This window comes from Notechis scutatus, chromosome 6, assembly GCF_049901735.1.
Source record: "Notechis scutatus isolate UNSWTSFEM ecotype Mainland chromosome 6, rNotScu1.2, whole genome shotgun sequence".
NCBI classification, from domain to species: Eukaryota; Metazoa; Chordata; class Lepidosauria; order Squamata; family Elapidae; genus Notechis; species Notechis scutatus.
Genome location: NC_142014.1, coordinates 3,813,269 through 3,831,188, shown reverse-complemented (window position 1 = coordinate 3,831,188; position 17,920 = coordinate 3,813,269). Strand labels below are relative to the sequence as shown.

Sequence of the window (17,920 nt, the reverse complement as noted above, 5' to 3'; positions counted from 1 at the left end):
ACCTCCAAGGTCCCTTCCAGCTCTGTTACTCTGTTCTGTTCTGTATGTTTAGCCTATAAAAGACAAGGACTGAGACAAAGAAAGAGAGAGAGAGAAAGAGAGAGAAAGAGAATGAGAGAGAGAAAGAGAGAGAGAAAGAGAATGAGAGAGAGAATGAGAGAATGAGAGAGAGAGAGAGAGTGAGGGCAAGAGAGAGAGAGAGAAAGAGAGTGAGAAAGACAGAGAGAGATAGAAAGAGAAAGAGAGTGAGAGAGCAAGAGAGAGGGATAGAAAGAGAGAGAGAGCAAGAGAGAGAAAGAGATAGAGCGAAAGAAAGAGAGAGTGAGAGAAAGAGGGATAGAAAAAAACAGAGAGAGAAAGAGTGAGAGAGCAAGAGAGAGAGAAAGAGAGATAGAGACAGAAAGAGAAAGAAAGAGAGCGAGAAAGAGAAATTTGGCTGACATAACTGCACACTCATTAAAAGGCATTAAAGGAAAAAGGCAGCAGCTTGATGTGGGAAATTCAGAATATTAAAGCCATCAGTCCTTCTTCCTGATTACTTCCATATGGGCTCTGCTTGAATGAGCGGCTGTGGGTGAGACAGAAAGAGGAGGAGAAAGGGAAGGAAAAGGAAACCAGAAAAGAGGAGGGAATCTGAGGTTTATTTAAACATGGGTTGGTTTAGGGTTACACAGTGACGGCTGGCCTTGAACACGAAGGGAAAGATTTATCAAAAGATATATATATATATATATATATATATATATATATATATATATATATATATATATATATATATATATATATATATATATATATATATCTTTATATATATACACAATTCTGCTTGCACTGGCACGAAGCTGAAAGCACCAGCCTGAGGATGGCGAGTGGGACCTCGCTGAAACGTCGCCAAGATACTCTTAATCTTACACGGAAAAAGACCCGAACACACCTAGACCTACACACACACACACACACACAGAGTATATATAATGCAGATTGTCCATTGTTGCCAGTGTAAATCCAACCATAAATATGGATGAGGATTACTTCCTCTTGATGAGGAGGAGAGAGGCCCCTTATTCTTCCCACCACCATTGACGATGTATTTCTTTTCCCTTATAATGCCGCTCTCCATTTTGGTATTTTCTTCCAAAAAGGGATACAGGATTTAATTGGAAATCAGATAGAATTTACTCTGGAATTATTCCTCCTAGGGGTAATTAAAGGTAAATATAACAAAAGGATAAAATATCTGGTGCTACATAGAACAACAGCAGCCAGAATAGCCTTTGTGCAATGTTGGAAGAAAGAACACGTACCACCCAAAGGCCTAGTAAACAAAAAAAATTTCGAGTGTGCGGAAATGGATAGGATGACTATAGAATTAAAAGGAAAGAAGATTCTGAATGCAATATGGGAAAAATGGTATGACTGGGTAAAGGAAAGAAATAAGATAAGAAAATGAACTATATAGTTCTAAAAGTATAGAATGTATAGATCAAGGGTCCTCAACCTTGGCAGGTTTAAGACTGGGGGACTTCAACTCCCAGAATTCCTGAGCTAATATGACCTGGAGGAGGAATTCTGGGAGTTGAAGTCCACGAGTCTTAAAGCTGCCAAGTTTGAAGACCCCTGGATAGATAATATTAATATGGAATGTAGTTGTATAAAAAAGGGTCACAGTACTGTTTATTATTGATCGAGATATGTAAAAAAGAAAAACAATAAAAACAATAAAAATAAACACTGCTCTCCATCCAACGGACTGGATCGAGGCCGGGGTAAAGTAAAGCAAAATGTGGAAACAGCAGGGAATGAAAACAGGAAAAAAGAAAGAAATAGGCAAGGGATCGAAAAGGCCCAATTAACGTCATTGTGTAAAGGCAGAGAAAGAGAGAGGAAAACTCAACTCTAATTAAAACTCAATTCTGTCCATCTTGAATAAATGGAACAAGGGCAGTCCTCAGTTCGTTTAGTGATGGTTCCAAGTTACAACAGCACTGGAAAAAGTTACTTATATGACCGTTTTTCACACTTATGATCATTGCAGCAAAAATAAACCATGGTCATGTGATCAAAATCCAGCCGCTTGTCCATGGACTTGTATTTACGATGGTCACAGTTGTCCTGGGGTTCCCCTTTTGTGACATTCTGATGAATGTCAAGGTGGGCAAGCCAGATTCACTTAATGACGAGGGAGTCCCTCAACGCTGGTCTAAGGAAGGCCACAGACTTTGCTTAATATGTGTCTTGCTCAGCAGAGGATATTTTGAGCTCCGTGGTGGACGTTAAGTCAAGGACCACCCGTATTTCTCTTAGATGAATGAAAAGTATCATGCACACCATCCTTTGCGTATGTTTTGTTTTTAAACTTGTTGTAACGCTGCTAAAGAAAGGCCCAACAGAGACTCCATTTCCTCCGGGTCTTGCAAAAGAATAAAGTAGAACAACGACTGATGGCCTCCTTCTACCGGTCCACAATAGAAAGCATCCTCTCACATTGCATGACGGTGTGGTATATTGGCTTGACAGCCGTGGATAGAAAGATACCGCAGAGGGTGGTGAGGACAGCACAAAACATCGTGGGCTGTTCCCTGACACCACTAGATAACCTCGCTAGGGCTCGCTGCCTTAGAAGAGCGAGGAAAATCCTCAGGGACGACTCACATCCCGGTCAGCTCTTCTTCACCCTCCTGCCATCAGGTAGAAGATAGAGAAGCACAGTCAGCCACACCAACAGGCTGAAGAACAGTTTCTACTCGTGGGCTGTCAGACTCCTGAATGGAAAAGACCTTTATGTCAACATAGTAGGATAGACTTGCGGGGCCGGCGCATTGTGCAACCTAGTGTAATAGGATTAGGGACTTCTGTCCTCACTGTGAGTTGTGTTGAGGGGTGGGGAGCACAAAGGGCAATCTCATTGTACACATGTTGTACTCTGACCATAAAGGTAATAATAAATACCTTTGCTCTACTCGGAAGGTGGAAGGCCACACAATCCTCTCCATCAGCAAGCAAATACTCTGTCAAATTGCATCCATTCAAATCTGTTTTTAACAGGATCCGTTAATGGCTGGTTTGTGGTTAGGATGAAGAGCCGAGAATTCCAGTCTCCGATTTACTATTAAGTGAAACAGAGGTTGCCCTGGTGGGGATAATGGACGGCGGTGATGATTGGACATCAATCAAATGTGGTCATAAAGTGTTATTTAAAGTTATGGAAGTTTGTTTCAATTTGTGGGCTACGTCAAAAGGCTCGATATTTGGTTTTGAGGTTCCTCTGTTGTTACTAGCTTTGTACCCATGCTTTGCTACGAAACTATGTGGTGGGGCTTAGTTTTTTGGGAGGAAAATAAGGGGGGAAATTCTGCCTCTTCCTACCAGCATCCATCGGTATTCATCTGGCTAGCGTCCTGTCAGTGTGTGAGAGAGTTGAGGGTTGTTTGGAAACTGAAAGAGTATTTGCTGTGTGAGCAAGAAGGAGACAGCAAGGAGCCTGGGCATGGCTTAGCTCAACTGTTCTGTACTAAAGCTGCTTGGTGATGAAGTGAAAGTGAAACTGAAAGTGAAACTCCTCTGCTTGTGTTTTGCATTTGGAAGAGATTTTTTTTCAGGTGGGGAGTGGGAGTCGAACTCCTTAGCATCAGAGCGTGTTAATAATAAAAATAATATAAGAAATACTAATGCTCTGATGGTCATTTTGAAAAATCCTTTCTTCGTGGGCACCTAGAAGTCAAGAGGAACATATGTGCCCAATTTCAAGTTTGTAGGCTTTATGGTTCTGGAGATTTAGTGATGACGTGTGAGTGGTATTTCACTTTGATATATATAAATTGTATTGAAAGAAGGGCATAGTGATAGAGATTATTATTTGTGTCATGATGCCATTGATTAAGGTGTATTTATTATATTACCACTGATGTTGGAAGATGATTGTATTAGCATTTACTGCTTTAGAGACCTTTCTATGAAGGTTTTATTTTATTTTTTTACACATGCATTTTGTACTAAGGGCATTTTAATTTCTATTGGGAGCTGCCGTGAACCTGGGTAGAATTAAACCATTGCTGCACAAATTTGTGTGACTTTTTTCCCCCAGGCATAGCCTTTTGAGGAGCACCAGTTGAGAAAAGCTGGGCTACATGTTCCCAGAGAAAAAAAGATGGCAACATTTCTGGGAACAAATACCCAATTCTCACAATTTTTCCATTCATCACATTGAGATCCAGCATCTGAAGAACAGAATGACAGAGTTGGAAGGGACCTTTGGTGGTCTTCTAGTCTAACCCTCTGCTCAGGCAGGAAGACCCTTCACCATTCCAGACAAGTGGTTGTCCAGTTTCTTCTTGAAAACCTCCAGAGATAAAGAAGGAAGGAAGGAAGGAAGGAAGGAAGGAAGGAAGGAAGGAAGGAAGGAAGGAAGGAAGGAAGGAAGGAAGGAAGGAAGACAGCATAACAGAACAACAGAGTTGGAAGGGACCTTTGGAGGTCTGCTAGTCCAACCCTCTGCTCAAGCAGGAGACCCTATAGGGCAGGCCTATATCATTTCAGACAAATGGCTGTCCAGTCTCTTCTTGAAAACCTCCAAAGGTGGAGAAGGAAGGGAGGGAGGGAGGGATAGTAGAATAATTAGAGTTGGAAGGGACCTTGGAGGTCTTCTAGTCCAGCCCTCCCTGCTCAAGCAGGAGACCCTACACCACTTCAGACAAGTGATTGTCCAGTCTCTTCTTGAAAGCCTCCAGTGATGGAGCAGCCATGATTTCTGGTGGCAAGCAGTTCCACTGGTTTAATTGTCCTCACTGTCAGGAAATTCCTCCTCAATTCCAGGTTGCTTCTCTCCATGATTGGTTTCCATCCGTTACTTCTTCTCCTGCCTTCTGGTGCTTTGGAGAAGAGGTTGACCCCTAACTCTTCTTTGGGGCAGCCCCTCAAATACTGGAACCCTGCCATCCTGTCTCTCCTGGTCCTTCTTTTCACTAGATTAGGCACACCCTTCACTAGACTAGACATATATCTGAGTTAGCTACCTGCTTCTGAATCCCATACTTGGTTGGGTTGTCCATTCTATTCGTTACTAAACTTACACATAAGGTGAGAATTTCAGCATTTAGCGACTGCAGGAAACGTTCACGCAAACCAAAGCAGCTTGTACAAGTTTCCTGCAGGCCTTTTCTGCCCTAAATTAAAACTGTTTAATGCCTTGCCAGCTGCAACCCCCCCTTTTTTTTACAATTCGTGAAATAGTTGTGACTCACTCCAGATGGAGTTCCCTAGCATTAAATTGTCCTTCTAATTCAACCCTGGGCTTATTCGTTCGCCTCCTTTATTATTCCTGAGTCAGTTCCACCTGTCTGCTTTCTCTCCCCCCCCACCCCAAAAAAAGACCTTGCAAAACCCACCAGTGAGTTACAAAATCTGTTTGCAGCACCAGCGAAGTGAGAATAAAGTCCTTTGAATGGGCTGCTGTAGCTTTAAACTGTTTTCCCCAATTATATTAACTTCAGTTATTCATAATACAATAACAGTATTCAGAGTATTTGCAGTGTAAATTCAGTGCCAGAAAAGTAAACACAGATGGCTGATGCTTCATTTAATGTCTTTATATACATATTAAGTAAATTTTTCAGTACCAGTTGTGGATTTCTCCAACATGGAGCAAACGCAAACAGAAGCAGGCATGTTACAAGCAACTCAACTTCAGCAGACAAGCTAGCAAGCAGAGGAGAGAAGCAGTTTCATTTCAACAGACAGACTCAGAGCTCAGCATAGCTTCCGTAAATTTAATGAACTAAATAAACTGTTGTAAGTTGAAGACTACCTGTAATCCCTTCTCCCAGAATCTCCTTATTATCCTTGGTGAATGCAAACCATGCCCTAAGTGATGACCCAAAGGGGCGTGGCACAAAGGCAACCCAGTCAGATAATCAGTAGGAGTCCCTTTATTAGCTCCAACTTTGCCCCCAATGTCCCGGTTGCCTTCTGGCTGGATTAAAAACTCTCCCAGGAACAGCCTTGGGCTGCAGAGAATCAAGTCCAAAACGTGGTCAACAGAAACTGTAACTTGAAGTCCAAACAGGCCAAACTGAAGTAATTTGGCAGGGCGGGAACAAGAATTTCAGACTTGAAGGCACGGCAAAACTCATACGGTTGGGAAGACGTCAGGAACACAGATAAGCCACGAGAACACAAGATAAAGTCACATTTGCTCCCAACAGCTTGCTGCATGCAGCTTCCTTTTTTAAAAAAACACTGTTTTTCCAGCTGCAGCTAATGAAGGAATCAGGGCCCTTTCCTCCCCCATAAGCCATGCAACTCATGTTGGTCCCTTCTCTGTTCTTCCCTGTGTGCCCTAGGATAAAGAGGGGGTGGGCCTGGATCTTCCTCTGAACTCCCTCTCCCATGTTCTACCTCTTCCCTGCTCTGCCCAGCCGGACTTTTGCCTTCCCCAGTTTTCTCCACAGCCAACAGAGCCACCCTCCCGTTCCCTGCCGGCTGTCTGGCTTCTTTCTCGGATTCAGACTCTGACAGGGGCATGACACCCTACAACTCCTTCAACAGATGTCCTGAATGTGCAAAGAACAAGAACAAGAAACTTACTAGAGGGAAAGCAACTTTCCTGCTCCTTCACCTCTCCGTCCCAAATGAATTTTCTCTCTCTTCCATGGCTCTTCCCTCATTAGCGAATCAGACAGAAAAAGACCCAAAGGGAAGCATCAGGAATCACCTTGAATTCTTTCGAAAGCCAAAGAGAATGACAGGTGTGCAACATGATGCAACTCTGGAGTAATCGACAGAGAAAAGCCTGTCTTGTGGGCTCGTTTCCTCTGTCCATCACTCAGTCATCGTGCGCAATTCTGCCACTTTTAGTCTAGTCATTCAGAGAGGGAAGTTCCATTACCTGGAAAAAAGAGCTTAATTCCACAGCTGCAATCCAGACCTCCTTGTACCTCCACTAAGAAGTGGAACAACCGAATAAAAAATAATAATACAGTGGTACCTTGGTACTCATTGTTAATTGTTTCTGGGAGGCGAGATGAGTACCAATAATGATGAATACCAAACACGTTTTCCCCATAAGGAAAAGTCACAAGGCAGCCGATACAGATAAGTTCTAGCTTGAGCATTGTGTACTAAACAAACAATGAGTCCCGCACAAAATGTTCATGTTAAAATGCATTGAATATCAAATTTGATGAGTTTCAAAGCAGTTGAGTACTAAGGTACTACTGTAAAAGAGTTGGAAGGGACCTTGGAGGTCTTCTAGTCCAACCCCTTGCTCAAGTAGGAGACCCTGTACCATTCCAGACAAGTGGCTGTCCAATCTCTTCTCGAAAACTTCCAGTGTTAGAGCACCCATAAATTCTAAAGGCAAGTCATTCCACTGGTTAAATGTCCCCAATGTCAGGAATTTTCTCCTTAATTGCAGGTTGGATCTCTCCTTGATTAGTTAAGCAAAAGGTTTTTTTTTAATTCTTCCCCACTACACAGAGGTGGTATTCAGTAGGTTCCAACCAGTTCTGGAGAACCGGTAGCAGCAATTTTGAGTAGTTTGGAGAACTGGCAAATGCCACCTCTGACTGGCTTTGCCAACCCCATCTATTCTCTGCCTCCCATCTTTAACATCTTCTTTTGTTGCCCTGCACAGGAGAACGGAGCTGGAAAGCAGGCTAATGGGGTGGGGTGGGGAGGGAATGGAGATTTTGCAGTATTCTTCCTCTGCCATGCCCACAAAGCCACACCCACAGAACCGGTAGTAAAAATTGTTGAATCCCACCACTGCCACTACACAACAATCATGATTATCACTCTAAGCTAACTATGGGCCTGTTTTCTTCCCTCAGTATTAGTACCATTTTATAAAGCCTTAGTAAGGCCACACCTAAAATACCGCATCCAGTTTTGGTCATCACATTACAAGGAAGATGTTGAGGCTCTGGAAAAGATGCAGAGAAGAGCAACGAAGATGATTGAACTCCTGGAGATTAAAACATATGAAGAATGGTTGCAGGAACTGGATATGGCCAGTCTAGAGAAAAGAAGGACCAGGGGTGACATGATAGCAGTCTTCCAATATTTGAGGGGCTGCCTCAAAGAGGGGATCAACTTATTTTCCAAAGCACTGGAGGGCAGGACAAGAAGCAATGGCTGGAAACTAACCAAGGAGAGAAGCAACCTGGAATTAAGGAGTGACAGTGAGGACAATCAACCAGTAGGACAGCTTGCCTTCAGAAGTTGTGGCTGCTTCATCACTGGAAGCTTTGAAGAAGAGATTGGACAGCCAGTGGGGTAGAGGGTTTCCTGCTTCATCAGGGGGTGGACTAGAAGACCTCCAGGGTCCCTTCCAGCTCTATTCTGGATTGAATTGTATCTTCCACTGAACCTTTCCTAGATAGATATCTGTAATTGTTGACAACACAACTTTCACTGGCTGTAATTGATGAATTTCCAGTGGGGCAAAGCCTGGAATTGATAGGGGGTGTCATATAAACAGCTGCTAGCAGGAAGTCGTTTGTATGAGCAACCATGACTTTTATTAGTCCTGCAAAGCCCATCAATAATACCAAGTATATTTCAAGCGTGGTTTACAGACTCCTTCCCATTAAGAATTTATGCCTGCGCAATCTATTCCTTTCTCTTTCTTTTAAGAATTCATAATGATAAATACCCCGGAGGTCTGGTACCCCAAAGTTGAGCGCCATCCATCACCGTCTGCTTACACAAAATCCCCATACTCTTAGACAGTCCCGCAAATCCAGACAGCACATATATTGTTAAGGTTAATTAAAGAGCCCCCCCCTTGCAAGAGATAAGAAAGAAATGCAGTCTCTCAGTTGCTGGGTGGTGAAAACTGGAATGTAATCTTGATTTAACCAGACAAATGAGCTCACGGGAATCCTATCTAGGTGGGTGCCCTGTCTCCAGTTTTGGAGAACTTCACCGCCTTCCGACAGGACACCAAGACAACAGCAAACGATTCCTGGCAAGTTAAGAGGATGATTCTGGTGAGAATTGCAGACCTTCTGTGTATGACAGGGCCTTTTTCAAATGGCCACTGGACTTTGTTTTTCCTTGAAGATGTTTTGCTTCTCACCCAAGAAGTTTTTTCAGTTCTGAGGGGGGGAAGCAGTGGTGAAAGGCTACCGGTTCGGACCGGTTTGCATGAACCGGTAGCAAAAAAACAAAAAAACCTCTGATGATTAGCTGAGAAGAGAAAGAAGAGAAAAGCGCAGGATCAGGACCTCTCTCACCAACCCCTGCGCTTTTCTGCTCTTTATCCTCTCAGATGATTGGCACGGCAGAACCTCAGCTGGTGTTTGGAAAGCTGCGCATGTGCGAAGTGCGCAATCACCGAATTGGTAGGGAAACTGGTAGAATCCCACCACTGGACGGGAGGATAAACCGGATGGAAGGAGGACACAGAGGACTCTAAGTGGCCTCAACAACTCTCAGAAAGAGTGCAAATGACCAGAAGACTGCAAAGAATGTAAATCCTTCCCGTGATTCCAACAACCAACCCGTGGAACAGAAGTTGCCTTCAGAAGTTCTGGGTGCGCTGACACTGGAGAACAGACTGGACAGCTGTTTGACTGAAATGCCAGATCAGGGGGTTGGGCTGGAAGACCTCCAGGGTCCCTTCCAACTCTGTCATTCTGCTATGGAGTCCCTGGGAGTCACATTCAACTGGAGGATCAATTCCACTGTGCAATTAGGAGCAGCTAATGGAAAGGCACTTAACAACTGAGATATAGCCAATGGTTGCTTAGGCTTGCAAAATTTGTTGTTGACTTTTGAACTTTTTCTTGAGGTTGCTTTGAAACAACAATGGGGTCTAATTATATCAGTGGTGTTGTGGTCAAGAACTGGCTTAAGGATGACTTCAATAACCTTACAAACAGATCTATCTTCTGGATCAGGCTCAAACTGCAAAAGCAGGTTGTGGCTGAAAATGGATGGTCTCGAGCTACTTCATGAATTGCATCATAATGAAACAATGCTACAACTTGTACATTTTCCGTTGTCCTCAAACCTGACCTGACATCCATGCTTTAAGAGACTCTGTCTCCCATGCGTAAAAGCGATGCATGTAAAGCAAATTCATAGTTGCAATTCTCTATTTTTGTTTTTAATCTTGTCCCATTCCTGTTGTAAATTTCCAATATTGATCTAAGGGTCCCCAAAAGCCAAGCCCAGAAATGCATTCTGCTTGCCTCCCAAAATAAGTTTGCCCCTCTTCCTTTTCTATTACTGTATCTTCACAAAAGCAACCTTCCTATTTTCCAGTGTGTCATTTTTGCAAACTTCCATGGTGCAAAATCAATGTTGGGTCCAGCATCTGAACCTGAACATCCATTTTTTATGTTTAAGCCTTGAGGGCTATTATGGTTTGAATGCTACGATGCTGAATCCCCCCAAAATTGATTAATCTTCAACTTTGTGACATCCTTGAAGGTCTGGATTGGTCACAAGCATTGATCTCTGTTCTGTGCTGATCAGACAGTCCTTTCTGTTGCTCATCTTCCACCAATGAGCCCGTGCAACCAAACCCAGGGCAGGTATACCGGAGAACATGTAGTCTAGCCATCTAGAACCCAGTCCAGTTTCTCACGGTGACAGAGATGAGGCCATTCCTCTTGGTGGCTGTTTTGCACACAAGAACCACCTTCTACATTATGCACGATTTGTGACAGTATAGAGTATTGGTTTGTGCATCCATGAACACCAACGGGGAGCCCGAAGACATGACAAAAGATCTTTAATTTAATAGAGAGAGATTTAAGCATAGTTTCCAATCACACTTGGCCAATAAAGAATTCTAATTCTAATTCAAGTGAGAAAATGTGGGCCATCAATTCCTAAAAGAACTAAGGCAATTTTGGCCAGCTTCTGCTGCTACTGCTACCCTCTTTTCCCGAAAATACAACCTACCCTGAAAGTAAATCTTAGCTTGATTTTTACATGTGCATCCAATATAAGCCTTACCCCCCAAAATAAGCCACTCCAGAGTGGACAGGTAAAAATTAAGCTAGGATGAGGATGGGGGAGTAGAGTTGCCCTACTACTTACCTTTGGATAGTTGCAGCCAGGCCTTGCACACCCCAACATCTGCCTGGCCGGCCCATTTCTTCTGCAGTCGGCAAGGCTGGTAAGGCTTTCTTGAAGGCCTCTGGAGCCGAGAACAAAGCTCTGGATTGATCCTGAGCTCTCTTATCAGTTGCAGAGGCCTTTAGGAAAGCCTTGCCGGCCGCAGAAGAACAAGTTCCCGAAGGCCTCTGAGAGCGAAAAGGAGGGCAGGTCCCGCTGCCTTCCCTGCTTTCTCTTTAAGCTCCTGTCTTGGCTTGGCATAGCTGGCCATGCCAGATGGCCGAATCTAGCCATCCATTCACTGTCTATAAAGTTCCCTGATCTCTCTCAGGAGCCTTGCGAATATTTAAATATTAATATATTAAATATTTAGTGCCAAGAGCTACTGAACAATGAGGACAACCAATTTGCTCAGGATTTTTTTTTAAAAAAATATCTTCCCTCCATCCCTTTCTAGGTGGTTTCTCCTGATTCTATGGATGGTAGTTTCTATTCTAAACCAACCAACCCAGCCAAATATTATTTAGGTTTGAGAGATAAGCAACATCTACATACCATTCAACAGAGCCAATCAACTAGCTATAAAGGAAACAAAAAGATCACAATATTTCTTCACCAGCAATCAGTACCCAGATATCGTCCAGAGCGGAAGAAGCTTCTTGGACAAGAAGTGAAACGTCTTCGAAGAAAAACCAGAAAGTCCAGCTGCCTCTTGAAAAAAAAAGTGCCTTTGGGACAGTACCTAGATAAGTAGAGTGGCAACTCTAAAACAGGCATAGAAATGTTTTATGAGTTGACACCGGTTTCATGCAGGTAATGCTGACATGTCCACTCCTAATAAATCCTTTGGAGTTTTTGTAGCTTAGCTCGAGGCTCATGATTTAATTAGGGCAACTGCTGGAATCCTGATACAGAGATTGACAACAGAATTAATCTTAGATCAACAGTCAAGAAGTAAATAACACCCCACTCAAGGAGCTACCAATTCAGACAAACAAGCTAACAGTAAACCACAGTCTAATCAAGAAACCACTGAGAATATTCCCACCAGCACTCTCTGATTGCTCTCTGTTCTACTTTAGGGCAGACTGAGCCTTGAATCTGAATCCAGTTGTGGGCTCTACTTTTTGGGAAGGAATTACTAAACGAAAGTATATTTGGTCATATTCAGAGGTGGTATTCAGACGGTTCTGACTGATTCTGGAGAACTGGTAGTGTAAATTTTGAGCAGTTCAGAGAACCAGCCAATCCCACCTCTGACTGGCCCTGCCAACCCCATCTATTCTCTGCCTCCCATTGAGTCCTAGCTGATTGGCTGGGTCTCCTTTGGTTGCCCTGCCCAGGAGAACGGAGCTGGAAAGCAGGTTAGTGGGGTGGGGAGGGAAGGGGGATTTTGCAGTATCCTTCCCCTGTCACACTCGCCAAGCCACACCCACAGAAACAGTAGTAAAATTTTTTGAATCCCACCACTGGTCATATCTTAATCAAAATAACAAGAGGTTTGGACTAAAAGACTTCCAAGGGATGGTTGCAGGTTTTGGGCAGGTTAAGCATGGAGAAAAGAAGAGATTGCAGGGAGATAGGATGGTTGCCTTGAAGGATCTCAAAGGGTGTCCATGTAGAAGACAAGGCAGAGTTACTTTGAAGTCGGAAAGCAAAATTATGGATTCCAAGTAGATTTTGGTTGAACTTCACTGAAGATGTTTAAACAGAGAGTGAATGGCCATCTGACCCAGGTGCTAACTCAAAGAACAGGCTCAGTTAATCAGAGAAGGGATTTGTTTAATCCCAAATCACTTAAGTCTTGTAACCTACTTATTTGGGGTGGGGGAGATGAGCTGACTATTCCGAGAGAAGGAAAGTCCTACAGAGGTCGTGGGAATATGGAGCTTTTCCTGGAATGCTTGTCCTTCTCTTAGCTTTCATTCCCACAATCACACATCCAGATACAAAAAGTCTCCTGACTCTATCATGTATGATACATGTATGCACCACGTACATGTATCAAGCATTTACAGGTTCAAAAAACCAAACAGGACAATGAGAACATTGGAGCCAGTGGAGCTGGGGACAGACTCGGACAGTGAGGAGTTTGGGGAGGAACCTGGGCCAGTCCTGGAGTCTGGGGAAGGCTCTGTTGAGGGCTCTGCGTCAGAGGCAGAGATGGAGCCAGGGCCATCTGACAGTTATCAGCTGCCTTCAGAGTCAGAGATCAGTGGGGAAGAAGAACAGCTGGAGCCTGTTCCCAGGGTGCGCATGCACAGAGCTGCCAGGAGAAGGAAGAGCTAAGGAACAAGGGTCGGCTTGGGAGCAAAGGCTCAGATGAATGGCGAATGGCCCCTCCCATGGGGAATAAAGAGGAGCAAAAGGGGAGGGGGCTTTTGCAGGAGACAAATAGTTCAGTTCATTCGGGTGAAGCTCTGTGCCTGACTCCTTGCCAAGGAATTCCCGCTACAGCATGGCGCTTGGAAGCTATCAGCCTGGCAGCTCTCCAAGCCCGATAAAGGTCTGTAATTGTGAACTCTCTCGGAAGACCGTTTGCCGGGACTTTGTTGGAGAGGAATTCCCTCTAACCTGAAAAAAAGGGTTTTTTATCGGGCTTTATGATCTTGGGAAGGTCTAGGTCAGAACACCGTCCTTCGTTCCCGATGTACACAGATGCCCCTGTGTTGTAACCGTTGCACAGTGGAAACCCATCCATGCAATTCAGGTCCTTCTATAAAACCAAAGGAAAACGAAGAACACCGTCCTCCGTCTCAGCCTGGTGCAATGATGTAAGGACCGGTGGGGTTTTTAAAGATCCCTGAATTGTATAGAGCCGTGATTTGCATCTATGGCAGTTTGGAATCCATAAGGCCTTGCGGGGCATTAAAGTAATCACCCTGACAGAGAAAAGGATGGATGGGAAGAAGGTTCTGCTGAGCTGGTGAGCTTCTCATTATCTGAGATAACCCAGCTGAATAGCCAGATGCTCATCTGAATATTAAGTTTCATGCTGCTGGGAAATGGTTGAGCAGTGTTAATTTTAGCATTTGGAATAGGATAGATTAACAGAGTGGGAAGGGACCCTGGAGGTCTTCTAGTCCAACCCCCTGCTTAGGCAGGAAACCCTCTCCTTCTCCTCCTCCTCTTTCTCTTTCTCTTCCTCTTCCTCCTCCTCTTCCTCTTCCTCCTCCTCCTCCCCCTCTCCCACCCCCCCTTCCTCCTCCTCCTCCTTCTTCTCCTCTCCTCATAACTCCTGTGCCTGCCTCTTGGTTCTTTATCATCTCCTCCCTACCAAAGCTAATCCTGTTCAGGTGAGAAAGTACTTTTTAAATCTTCCTTTGTGGGATTCTGTAAAGCATCCAATGTGCTAAGGACCACCCTAGGAAATCCGCCACAAGGCAGAATGAGGTCGTGCCATGTGTGATGTTTTTCTCATCTACCTATCTCATCCACAATTGCTTCGTACTCAGAAGTGACTTTTCAACAAGTAATTTAGTTCAGCCTCATACGCTTCAACAGTTTTGTTGCTTCTGTGAATTGTGCAAGAGAAGACCAGCAAAACCAAATTCTCTATTGTTTTAGGCCAGGGGTCCCCAGACTTGGCAACTTGAAGACTTGTGGACTTCAACTCCCAGAATTCTCCAGCTAGCTATGCTGGCTGGAGAATTCTGGAAGTTGAAGTCCACAAGTCTTCAAGTTGCCAAGTTTGGAGACCTCTGTCTTAGGCTATGAGGTGTGTTCCAGGTAGCTAACAGGAAAGAGAACTGAAGAAAGGCCATGCAAGTCCATCCATGAAAACTGTCCTAGGAAATTCCTTACCTTGCTTCAAGTAAAAATGTAGAGATTATGAGAAAGTACTGATACGACCAACTAATTTTGCAACCAAAATTAGGGATAAAAATGAGGAGGAAGAGAATAAATCAATTTGTGGAAGAAAACATTAATTGCCAAGAGGAATAAAAGAAAACGAGATGATCTCTAAGGCAAGAAGTGCTTCTGTCCTACGTAAGGAATAGAATTCTCCAAGTGATGGAGATAGCAAAAGAATGTGCCTTCAACAAAGAACTAACTAACCATGTTCCAAAGGTGTTTTTCCCAAAAGGCAGCTGGACTTTCTTGGATATTTTTTTTAAAAAAAACGTTTTGCTTCTCATCCAAGAAGCTTCTGCAGTTCAGAAGAAGTTCAGAAGAAGTTTCAGAAGTCGCTTCTTGAACGAGAAGCAAAATGTTTTCAAGAAAAGGAAAAAGCCAAGAAAGTCCAGTTGCCTTTTGAAAATCACCTTTGGGACAACCATGATCTGGTTGATTGAGAATCTCCACAGACAGATATCTAATCATGTGAAGTAGTATCCTTTTCCCCATATAAAACAATTACATGAATGACGCTGGATTTGATTCATGAACAAGGTATGTTCAGATTATCTGTTTGGACTGATAGGCAGAGTCAACTCCAACGAAGTCTGGTTAAAAACCAGCGCAGCCACAGAATTTCCTACATACATCCAATAAGCTTGTTCTTAGGCTGCAGGTATATCACAACACCTTTCTCAATGTGAAAGGTAAGGTTGAAGTCCTACCCAACACACACAGCCCCAAGATTTAAATTCTGCACAGTTTCTCCTGGCCCTTTTCAGTCAACATCTTTCTTCAACCTAAAGCTGCCACATCACTTTCGACTCTTACAACACACACAGAGATTCCTAAATACTCTGCCCACTCTGGAGTCTAAAAAGAGGACACGCACCACAATATGCATTAGAAGTAACTCGCTGCTCGCCAAACAACCCCCCTGTCCCTGTGAAGAGAAAGTCAAGATCTACTTACAAACACATCCATCAGCAGGTGCTCCAGAGTGACTTCAATGTCTTCTAACTTGGCGGCTAACGTCATGGCAACCCTTGCTCGAATCCAACAAGCCAAGAAGAGGCGAAGAGTCCCAACCCAATTGGTTCCCCAACAATCTCACTTCCCTTAGCTGGACGATTTAAGGCACCACAAGAGGACAAGTCCTTCCGGATCTCACTCTGTTGAGAACCTCCTGAGAATCCTTGGATCTCAACCTGGATTTCTTCAGCTGGAGATGAAGGCATTAAGAAGAGGCAGGAGTTGCCCTCTTCTCCATTGGAGAACTTCACCAGTTAGGCAAAGGGCATCAGGAAAATCAGCGGGAGAAGAGCTCTCACAAGGAAGAATCGCCACCAAGCAGCTGCATTAAAGATGGGGTGTGGAGTGCAGCGACTCTAACAGAGGCTGATATTTATAGGAGAACAAGATTTTTGGACTCTGGTGCATTTCGCTGTTCAGTTTTGACCTTTCAGCAAATGGCTCCACACACTGGAAGCCATTGTGAAATGGGAGCAGGGAGTCCCACAGAAGCGCGCTGTGACCAATGCCAGGCCAATTCACACAGCCACTTTCTTCAATAGCTCTTTGTTAGAGGTCTATCAGACTCGGCACTGTCTGCTCGTGACAGAGGAGAGCATAGATGGACATGAAACAAGGCAGTGAAGTTTCACAGAGGCTTTTAATTCTCTCTCCCTCCCTCTCTCTCTCTCCCCCCCCCCTCACTGAGATATTATTAGCTCCCTTAGATACTTGAGAAACAAAACAGCACCTAAGCCATGCAGGAGGCATCTTCCTTCCGGGAAGAACCAGTGCACAGGACTTTGCAAACTGGTATCATCACCAGCTAAACCCAAAGGTGGTTTTGTTCAAAAGGCAACTGGACGTTATCTTTTTTCTAGAAGGACGTTTCAGTTCTCATCCAAGAAGCTTCTTCAGTGCTATTCTATTTTCTATTCAATTCTGTATTCTATTCTGTTTTCTTTTCTATTCTATTTTCTATTTTAGTCTATTTCCTATTCCATTCTACTATTCTATTCTCTCTTCTCTCTTCTATTTTCTATTCAATTCTATATTCTATTCTATTTTCTATTTTAGTCTATTCTATCTTCTATTCTATTCTACTATTCTATTCTCTCTTCTATTTTCTATTCTATTCTCTCTTCTATTTTCTATTCAATTCTATATTCCATATTGAATTCTATTTTCTTTTCTATTCTATTCTATTTTCTTTTCTATTCTATTTTCTATTTTAGCCTATTTTCTATTCTATTCTATTCTATTCTATTCTATTCTATTCTATTCTATTCTATTCTATTCTATTCTATTCTATTCTCTCTTCTCTCTTCTATTCTATTCTATTCTCTGTTCTACTCTGTTCTATTCTATTCTATTTTATATTTTATTCTGCTCTGCTCTACTACTCTCTGTCAGATGTTTTCTCTGCTGGCTGGTGATGGCAGTGAAGAGGAAGGAGAAAAACAGGTCTTGGCTTACTGCAAGCAGCAGACTCGCAAATCACACCACCACCAATGGCGGTCCCTCAGAAAAGAAGCCACAGAGGTATGATAGGGATTGGCAATAAATCAAATTTTATCTTGGCATTGTTTGTGCGCCTTTTGTGCAGCCACCAGACCTGTAAATAACTCACCGCACAAGACCAAGATTAATCTGCCAGGGGTTGACAATTGCACCTTGAGGATTTGTGTTTGTGTCAAGGAAGTGTTTGCATATACAGCGTGCCATGGAGCTTTGGAGAACCCACTTCCTGGTCCAGAAGTCACTTTTTAACCAGGTTTGACAGCAAGTTAAGGTTCTAACCCAACTTCGTTCTTTCCTTTAAGAGCAACGCTAACAATATTAGCCACCAACCAGATAAAGTCAAGACAAATAAATGTTCCAGACAATTTATAGAAATAAATCACAATGCAGGGAATAGAGGATTTGAAGTTATAAATTCTGTCTATGTATTTTGATTATAGCTGGGGTTCCCCTCCCTCCCCTTCAGCCGTATACCACAGTTGGC

General features: G+C 43.4%; 1 protein-coding gene across 3 annotated transcripts in view; it reads right to left on the bottom strand.

The window, feature by feature from the left end:
* FRMD4A (FERM domain containing 4A) overlaps positions 1-17,920 on the bottom strand; it is a 364,998-nt gene that overhangs the window by 216,371 nt on the left and 130,707 nt on the right. The window contains exon 1 of one of the 3 annotated variants that reach the window (XM_087969198.1): positions 15,877-16,295. The exons of the other annotated variants lie outside the window; for them this stretch is intronic. Within the exon in view, the coding sequence (XP_087825324.1) occupies positions 15,877-15,942 (66 nt within the window). The 5' untranslated portion in view covers positions 15,943-16,295. Of the gene's footprint in view, positions 1-15,876; positions 16,296-17,920 lie in introns of those variants that run through there. 3 annotated transcript variants of the gene reach the window in all.